General features: G+C 50.2%; 2 protein-coding genes across 2 annotated transcripts; both read right to left on the minus strand.

The window, feature by feature from the left end:
* LOC106502633 lies at positions 240-2,197 on the minus strand (the record flags this gene model as incomplete). The annotated part of the gene is given in 2 exon segments (XM_013967752.2): positions 240-1,866; positions 1,868-2,197. Coding segments are annotated over 2 exon segments (399 nt in total), but the record flags the coding sequence as incomplete, so codon positions are not given.
* Positions 240-4,719, minus strand: FAM84A (family with sequence similarity 84 member A). The gene is made up of 2 exons (XM_018055624.1): positions 4,473-4,719; positions 240-3,485 (listed from the first exon to the last, which is right to left on the minus strand). Exon 2 carries the CDS (start codon positions 3,447-3,449, stop codon positions 2,556-2,558), a length of 894 nt encoding a protein of 297 aa, XP_017911113.1. The 5' UTR covers positions 3,450-3,485; positions 4,473-4,719; the 3' UTR covers positions 240-2,555.

The following is a 9,981-nucleotide window of genomic DNA, read 5'->3' on the forward strand; positions in this document are numbered from 1 at the left end:
CATTGTCATGAGTGCTAGTTGGGCTGCCAAACCCATTTGCATTGCTAAGCTAGTGTCAGTGAGCAGCAACCTAAGCAATTCCTCTGTTTTAGTGACCCTCTTATTAAGAGTACAATCAGATTCTATGCCATCAGAGGAACTATATCTCAGTATCAGGTGTGAGAGACCGTTGTTTCTTTTGCTAAAGTCCCGCGCTCAGAGTGACAGGTGGAAGACAAAATGTCAAGAAGGAGTCCTGGTTGAACAATTGCTTAGGGTAGTATTTAATACAGCAAAGAACCAAGATACAATAGGACACAGTAAAGGATGTGGGCTGTGTAGACACAATATAGAATTTCGATTTAGGATCCACCATCTGTTATTTGAAAGGTGAATAAGGGAAATAAATGATTTTCAGTTCTCCATACATGCAAAGATAAGTTCATTAATACAAAAGTTTTGCTGTTGTATGTGCTGAAAGAAAAGCATAGGCGTTTAAACATTTTTTAAAAAATAAATCACTCAATAGGCTTAAGAAAAATACTCTAGTTCATAGTTCATTGATCTGACCTTTTGACTCAAGATCAGGGAATGAATCCAGGCTGAAAACCAAAAAAACAAAACAAAGATGAATCATTTTACCATTAAAAAAAAAAAAAGGCATTCCAGTCTCAGCTAAACTCGACTAGTTTTTATTGCATTATTTTTGAAATGCCAAGAAACTGGCTTTGGCCATAATATTTGCTGTCCAACTAAATCACAGCTGTCAGTATGTGATTGCTTGCAACAATTAGCTAAACACTGTTATTTGACAAATTCCCTTGAAAGGGAAATAGATGCTGGAGGTGTGTCTAACACACACTGAGTCAAGTAACAAGTTAATCAGATGGGGCTGCGAACAGGGAGAGAAGTTAGTAAGTCCTTGCCCAAGGAAGGGGTTTCAAACAACCTTACTGTTTTGAAAACCATATGTTCCTCCTGATCCTTGAAGTTCTCTCCAGTTTTCAGGAATAAACTGTGGGACTGGCTAAAGAGGAGGGGGGAAAAAGCCACCAATTCTACATTCATTTTTTCAGAAGATCAGGGGAAAGGAAGAAAGCAAACAATGCCAATATGGGATGGTATATAACAAGGAGAAATTAACACCATGGAACCTGCTAGCAATTTCCACCGAAGCAGTACACCCCTTAACTGACGGAAATTCATCACAATATACACACTGATTAAAAACTCCACCATTACTCAGGCTGCCCTTAGGGTTAAAAAAAAAATGAACCACAATATTCAAAAACAGAATTCTCATAAGGTTTGAGAAAAATAGAGTGAAAAGGCAATGTTAGCTAAGCTTTTAGCTAAATCCACTCTTAATGGCCCCCAGTATTTAAGCTATCATGGATTAAAGCCATGAAAATAAAAATTTCAATTTGAAATTTTATTAGCATGTTGCTAAAATGGTCAATAAAAAACATCAACATGATCGGCTTTGTTGACAAAGTTGGAAAACTGCTCTTTCTGCTTTTAAAACTTTATTTCCACCTCCCCACCTTCTGAGATTTCTGTTATAAACAAGCCAAACGAAACGTACTGGCTATGGTGCTGGAACAATGCTGGTTTCTGGAATGTTGCCATGTCTTCCCCTCCCTCTCCTCCAACCCCTTTAAAAATGTGGTTATTTTGGAAACGCGGCCCTAGGAGGGAGCCATCTAGGGTTGAGAACAGCACCCTCTTGACAAATTCAATTCGCCGACACCTGGCGAACCTTCCCCTTGTCCGGGGTGGGGGGCGGGACCGGTCCTCCTCACCAAAAGAGCTGCGCTTTCAACCTCCTTGGACCTGGAAGGCATTCCTTCTGCCAGCAGGGGAGACTCACAGGCGGATGCGGGTGGGGAGTGGCATTCGCTTCCCTGGGTGGAAAGATCGGGAGGCAAACTCTAGTTTAGCTCGGAGCCTGGGATAACAATGTCAGGAGACCCGGGGCTGGAGAGCTGGAAGAGTCCCGGGCGGCCTCGGGGTAATCCGGCATCCCGAAGTGCTCTCTTGTGGAATTATTCACAAGTGCAGAAGGGACAGGCTCGATTTCTTGGAAATCCTGCCGTCTGGGGCCACATCCATACTGGAGCGGATCGGTGCCCTAACACGCTCGATGCTCACCTCCCACCGGCCTTGTGTGTGCACGTTTGGGGCGCGGTGAAGGTCCCTTTCTAGGAGTGATCGAGGGTCAGTCACTGACCAGTGACTCGCGGGGGAGCCTGGTCCCTGCTCCCCTCGGCCCATTATCCAATCCCCACTTACAACCCAAAGCGGGTAGCGCACGCTGGGTCTCCCAACACCATCACCACCCTTAGGGGGCTCCGCCGAGCGCCCACCGTCCTTTGGGTCCCCGGGCGAGTTCCTGGGACTTCTGCCATCGCCAGAGAGGTGCGAGGCTGAGGCTGCCGCCTGGGGCGCTGGCCGCTGCCGGCTGCCCTTAACGAGGGGGCAGGGGTGGTGAATCGCTGGCCTGGAGCCCGGGGGCGGGGGAGGAGCCGGGCGCCAGGAGACCGGAGGGGCGGGCGGCTCCCCCCTCCAGACTACTGCTACTCCTTGTCATCCACGAGGTCCGCGAGCTCCTGGAGCACCCGCAGGCGGCCGCTGGCGTCTATGCGGCGCTTCTCGCGGATGAGGTCTTCCAGGCTGTGAAACCTGGCCGTGTGCACCTTGTTGTCGGCCAGGTGCACCTTGAGATAGTACTGCTGCTGCGGGGGCTGCGTGCCGGCCGGCACCTCCCCGCCCGCCTTGAACTCCCGCTTGCCGAAGCGGCACCAGGCGGCGAAGCTCTCCGAGTTCGTCCAGCAGATCTCTTCGCTCTTGAGGCCCAGGTGGCCGCAGGCGTTCTGCACCACCAGCTCAGCCACCAGGGGACGGTAGCGGTACCAGCTATTCACCACCCGGCCCACGTTGGCCGCGCCCGCCTCGTACAGGCTGTCCTGGCGGATCTCGCCTTGGCACAGGTGGATGATCTGCCCGCCGCCCACGTACACGGCCCAGTGCGGGGCGGGCGCGGGCGGCTCCGGCGCGGGCTGCAGCCACAGCAGCTCCAGCAGGTCGCCTGGCTCGCAGAGCGCCGGCAGGGCAGTGACCGCGTAGACGCTCAGGTCGGCGCCCTGCGGGCCGCCGCTCACTTTGGAAAAGATGCATTCCTGGCCCCGAAAGGCGGAGAACTGAGTTTCGTTGAGGACCAGCTGGTGCAGCAGGTGGTGGTGGTGATGGTGGTGGTGGTGGCGGCTGGGGCTCTCCGGGCAGGGGGCGCAGCCCGGGGGTGCCTTCACGCCGAACTTGTCGGGCTGGCCGCGTTCGTCCAAGTCCTCCTCTTCATCCGAGAAGAAGTAAGCGACCCCTACCCGCAGCTCGTCCTTTTCGATCCCTGACGGGTCTCCGGTGGGCAGCTCGCTGTAGTTGAGGTGGGTGATGCGGTCCAGTTGGTTGCCCATCAATGAGGCGGCGAGGCGAGGGCCAGGAGCGGGGATCTGCGGAAGCACAGGAGGCAGGGAGAGAACATGATCAGAGTCGCGCCCGGCCCTCCCCAGGACGAGCGGTGGCCCTGGGACCTGGCCGCCCGAGCGCCTGTCCTCGAGTCAACCGTCCCAGCCGAGTGCCCTTTGCCAACCGGGGGCCAGGATTGACACAGAAGCCACCAGTCCGCGGACGGCACCACACAGTCTCAGACCCTGCATAGGAACCCGGGTCCAACTCCCACAAGAGAAAAGGCAGGAGGGCTGGAGGGCGTGCGGGGTCCCGGTGGGAAGGACAGGCGGGCTGGGGCAGCGTGGGAGTCAGGTCAGGACACCCGGGAAAGGAGGGAGGGCTGGGCTGGGAGAAGGAAGGGACGCCTCTGGTCCCAGAGCTTAGAGCAAGCTGCGCTCACCTGTCAGTCCCCACCCTCCCCAGCCCACCCCTCAGTTTTACACTAGATTACACTCCCCGACAGCGCCTCGCACAATGAGAATGGCACACATCACAGGCACTCGCTTGACACCAACAAAATTTTGCACACTTGGGAGTCCAGACGCTGACAGGCTGGTACACTGGTGTGATAATGTCACATGCACACACAATGACAAACCCTCGCGACGACACACTCGGACCCCCACCTTCGCACACAATTCCAATACCACGCTTGCACGCTCGCCCAGGCACGTACATCCATGCTCTCAGGCACACCTGCCCACACAGGCAGGTGCACTCTGCCCCTGAGTTCTCTTGCCCCCCCCCCACCCCCCCTGACAGCCGAGTCAATCTGGCTGCGCCAGGGCGAGGCTGCTCTGTCTAAAATAACCTAACAAAGAGGCGAGGGGAGGATGGGGAAGCCGGTGCGGGGTGCATGTGTGCGGCTGTGGGTTGTGTGACGAGGTCCACTTGCAGCCAAAAGACCCCTCCCTCCTACCCGGCACAGGGTCCAAATAATCTGATGAAGAAAACATGTTTCCAAGGCAAAGCAAACCGCCTCTTCGTACCCGTGATTTCCCTGCTCCCGAAACCCCAAACTCCTTTAAAGTCTCCTGGTCCCCATGGGTGCCGCGGAGGTGGTGGTGACGAGCGGGTCCTGGGCGGTGAGCGAGGCTGCGGCTCAGTTCTGCCCCGCGTGGATCGGTTCGGTGCGGTCCCCGGCGCGGTGCCTGTGCGCCTGCCGGTCGGCGGTGGCAGGGGCGCGGGCTCCACCTGGGCAGTCCAGACTCTGTTCTGCTTTCGTGCAGCCCAGCGGACGACTCTTAAGTAGCCGAAGCAGCTGGTTCCAGGGCCCGCCCCGGGACGCGCTCATTGGCTGGGGCGAGTGCCCAGGTCCCGTCAATCTTCGCCGGAGGGGGCGGGGTGCAGGGGCGGGTCTCCGGTGCGCGCCCCGCCCCGCCCACACGCACCGGAGCGCGCGCAGCCCTCGGGAGCGAGGTGTGAGCGCCTGCCGGGAGCGCGCGAGGGGCGGCCCACTCGCTTCCGCGCCAGCCACTGCTGCTACGGATCGTAACCGAGCGCACCATCCTCCCGGAATGGTACTCTGCCCGGAAGAACAGATCCCAGCAGTGAAGCTGAATCTGGGGGTGAAAAATCCCCACTGCACCCCGAACACTTGGCGCCGCCCCAGGGCGAGGAACGCCATTGTCAGAGGCGGGCACCTGGGGCCCTGCTGGGGACCCCTGACCCTGGGTTCCTGAAGCCACCTGGACTAGTCTTTGGCACACAGGCACAGACGTTTTTCCTGCTGGGCGCCGATGCCTTTGAAATTGCGCCTGCGAGTTTTGGCTCCTCTCCTTTGACCCGCTTGAAACTGCTGACCTAGCACTGGCGCCTGATTTAAATAGAGCGCGGGTCAAATGCGAATGAAAAGTCTGACCCCGACGAGCCTCCTCCCTGACTGGGCCTGAATTTGGCCCCCAATGGTCTGTCTATGAAAGGGGCGCGTCAGGAATGCCTACAGTGGGACCCAATCTTTTTTTTTTAAACAACCCCTGCTGCTGCTACTGCTGCTAAGTTGCTTCAGTCGTATCCGACTCTGTGCGACTGCATAGATGGCAGCCCACCAGGCTCCTCCGTCCCTGGGATTCTCCAGGCAAGAACACTGGAGTGGGTTGCCATTTCCTTCTCCAGTGCATGAAAGTGAAAAGTGAAAGGGAAGTCGCTCAGTCGTGTCCGACTCTTCGCGACCCCATGGACTGCAGCCCACCAGGCTCCTCCGTCAATTGGATTCTCCAGGCAAGAGTACTGGAGTGAGGTGCCACCGCCTTCTCCTTTACAGCCCCTAGAAGTGCCATTGCTAAGGGATTTTTCGTGGGAGAAGGATATCTAGCTGTAATTAATGACTGCATTTCTGGATGGAAGGTTAATGAATGTGCTCTGGATATTGGATGCTAAAGGATTACTTTCATACCTGTGAAATTTTAGAACAACAGTTTGAAAAGCTTATGATGGCAAGACTTGAAGCGTTCTTAGACATCTTGTTCTACTTTCAAGGCTGGTCTCTTGCAGCTTCTCGGTGGATCCCAACCTCTTTCCACAGGGAGTATTGGGTGCTTCCTCTTTTTGCCTCCTTGGCAGCTGGTACACTCCTAGAGCCCTTACCCCTGTTTCATCACAAACCTCTGTTGACTTTCTTCCTGTTTACAAAGTGAATAACTTGAGGACTGACTTGTGTTTCACGCTACTTTGTATTGTGGGCCTTTTTTACAGTACCGGTATAGAATGGTTTTCATCAGCAGTAAGGAAAATGAAAACAGCCAACAAGTATTGACCATTTACAAGTTACTAGGCACTATGTTTTGAGGTTTAAGTAAATGACTTAATCTTCCTGCCTCTAAAGTGACGAGTGAAAGTGAAGTCGCTCAGTCGTGTCCGACTCTTTGCTTCTACCAGGCTCCTCTGTCCATGGGATTTTCCAGGCAAGAGTACTGGAGTGAATTGCCATTTCCTTCTCCAGGGGATCTTCCCGACTCGGGGATCGAACCCAGGTCTCCCGCATTGTAGACAGATGCTTAACCGTCTGAACCACCAGGGAAGTCCTGCCTCTAAGGATTCACTAATATTCCCATGGCAACGAATGAGAAACTGAGGCCCAAACACCCATATCAACAATCTATCCAGGGCCTATAGGTTTTCAGGACTGGTCTTGAACCTTGTTCTACTGTTTATTGAATGAATAAAATCTTGTTGTGTAAGGTAAGCAAACTGGTATTCCAGAGAAGTTAGCTAATTGGCCCCAGATTACATGAGGACTAATACATATTACAAATTTTTTTTGGTAGATTATTCTGCTTAAATATTTTTCAGATTGCAGAGTCTCCTGCTCATGTGTGATTTCTGAAAATTTGTGTATACCCCACAGCCTCCAAATATTGTGATTTATCAAATTAGATGCTTAATAAGTATTGCTGAAAAAATGGTTTTCAAATGACCATCTGTATACATTTGATGTATATGAATCTTTTGGAAAACTTGGCCATTGCCCGTGTAGGAGTTATGAGAATACGAGCTACCATCCTTGGAGCTGACCACAGCTTGTGATGACATTTTTTAGACTTGCTATAAATAATAAACAACTGATTTGGGCTCTGTAGTCAAGAGAATTGAACAAGTGGCTTCAGAGATCAAAAATGAGTTATTGGCCTGGTTATAAACTGGACTTCAGGGATCTCTGGGAGAAGTATCTGAAGAGTTCATTACTGGTGTCTGAGAGGAAATCATTGGAAGTAAGTAGGTCAGAGCTTGACACTGAATAACGTTTTTTGTCCTCTGTCCATCCCAAGATAAAGTCCTGTGCACAAACATTTACAACATATATGTATGGGATTCTGTGTTCTGTCCTCCTGTCCTATTCTTCACTGTTTCAGACTATGTTGGAAGCAGACTGCTCTTCTTTGCTTAATTTTCCATCATTCAAAAGGATAATTAACAAAACGTTGTTAGGGCTCTAAAAGATGGAATTATCGCTAGGTGGCCAGGGTCCAAGTTCCCCAGTGACTGTCTGCATTGGGTTGTGATGTGAGGGAGAAACCAATCTTCATGGATTAAGCCACCAGAAAACACTGTGGCTATTTGTGACAGCAGGTAGCCTGTTCTGATCTGTAGTCTCTCCTTTATTTTAGAACACCAAATATCCCATCCCCCGCCCCTTCTCTCTTAGTGTCTGTCCTCACTGTTGAGGTGGGCTTTCCAATAAAGGAATTCCTGAAGGATCACAGCATCTTCACCTACCCAGAATTCAAATAAATCCATAATGGATGTATCTGTCTCCTCTAGGTACTACCCCATGTCTCCCTCCTACTTTTTTCTCTAAATTTTCATTCAACTCCTTGTGAGTAACTTATGCATATTTCTAAATATCTTCCCTGCCTTCTACTCTTTTTTGGACCACAAAAATGGCAACTAAGACTAAAGGGATTCCTAGTAACCTGCTCCCCCTTAATCTCTTTTCATGCACTGACATTCTGACTTTCCGTTTCTTCTTAAGAGAGCTCTTCCAACTTTGCTTTGCACATTTGCTGAGTTTCTTCTTACCACTGGATGTTCTTATTAAGGTATCTTTGAAAGAAAGTATTCATTGCTCAGTCATGTCTGACTCTTTGTGAGTCTGTGCACTATAGCCTGTCAGGCTCCTCTGTCCATGGGATTCTCCAGGCGAGAATGCTGGAGTGGGTTGCCATTCCCTTCTCCAGGGGATCTTCCCGACCCAGGGATCGAACCCAGGTCTCCTGCATTGCAGGCAGATCCTTTGCCATATGAGCCACCAGGAAGAGCTTAAAGTATCTTTCATGGCTTCCTATCATTTTACCAGTAAAGAATCAATGAATATCCCCTGAGTAAAACCTTTAGCACTTGCGGGTTTAGCATTTTGCTGGACATGGATTATACAAAGATGTCTCAACCCAGTATGAATCTCTCCATTGTTCTCTATACATTTTAGGAGAGTGCATGCCTTTTGCATGGGTCCACTTCTACGTGGTAGTGATGGTGGAGCTCTGGGTAGCCCTGGGTCACTATTATCACTGCTGCCTCCTGTCCAGAATGTCTTTCCCCGGCTTCCTCAGCTAGCTTCAACTCAAAATTTATAATCTTTTCAAGCCTCTCCCACGTGTCTGTCCCCTCACCATTCTAAAGGAGACTGTCTTTTATGCTCCCATGGTACCTTATACTTGTTGGTCATGAGATGTGTCACGTGTGTTGAAGTGCTTATGAAATCAACTTTATATCATTGGTTGATTTTCTTCTCTTTCTTCCTTAAGGAGACTAAGAATTATTTGGGGGAGAGCCCCCAAACTAGATCACATCTGTAGTCCCTTTGCTTAGCATGAAGTTCAGTGCATAGTGGATACTTGATAGATGCATCTTATCTGACTCACTGCCTGTATGAACCATGATCACTGTTTCATGTTCTGAGCTGACACTGTTTGTTTCAGTTTTCAAAAACCTGAGTACTCTGACACCTGGAATATGTTCTCAATCAGATGATGTGCCAGATGGTTCGCTCTGTGATGTGTAGTGCTGGGTTTCCAAATGGTCCTCTGGCATCATCCAAGACTGATGCAAATACAGATTCCCAGGCTCTGACCCAGATGTAGTGAAACTTAATCTTAGGATGGGCTCTAGGGATCTGTGTGATTTTTTAAAAATTTTTATTTATTTTTATTTTTACTTTATTAGTTTCCCTTCACATTCTAGATGTGGCAGAGTGATTACTGGCCAAGCTCTACTCAAATGTAAGAAATTATTCTTATTCTCCTGAGACTGCCCTTAAAGGTAGGCACTTAACAAATACTTGGAATTAGGTTCTCTCAACATCCTGAGGTCCATCTTTAATAGAAGCGAGCTTCATTTTAGACTGATCATATGAAACTAGTGAATGTGTATGTTTTCATTCAAAAGTGAGTGAAATCAATTGGTTTTTTAAAAGTTATATTGTAGTCCTGGGGTAGAGCTGTGGATTTCTCTTCCTTTTCTGTTGATTCGAGCCTTGTGCTCCAGTCCGCTGTGCTAAGAGGCTGTGGTTAGAGCAGAAACATGAGTGACAAGGAAACTTGGCTCCCAGGTACATTCCTTGTTTAACTGCTGATTGATTGATGATGAAAATCCTGGCTTTGCCTCTCATATTGCTTCTGAATTTCCCTCCTATGACTGTTCCTTTTCTGATCCCATTTTTCTCAAAGATAGATTCATTCTCCTGGCTCTGGATGCCACTCCCTTGTACCTCACTCTTTCAATCACCTCTTCTCTTCACCGTCGTTTATGATCTTGGTTATCCTACTAGCTCCTTCCCACTTGCATGGAAACACTTTTAAGTCTCTCCCATCTTAAAAACACCCCATAACTATATATCTCCCTTGATATGTCCTCCTCTCTTGAAAGAATGGGTGGTACACATTTACCCTACCCCACCACAGGACAGAGGATGAGATGGCTGGATGGCATCACTGTCTCGATGGACGTGAATCTGAGTGAACTCCAGGAGTTGGTGATGGATAGGGAGGCCTGGCATGCTGC

Source organism: Capra hircus, chromosome 11 (genome assembly GCF_001704415.2).
Source record: "Capra hircus breed San Clemente chromosome 11, ASM170441v1, whole genome shotgun sequence".
Classification (NCBI taxonomy): Eukaryota; Metazoa; Chordata; class Mammalia; order Artiodactyla; family Bovidae; genus Capra; species Capra hircus.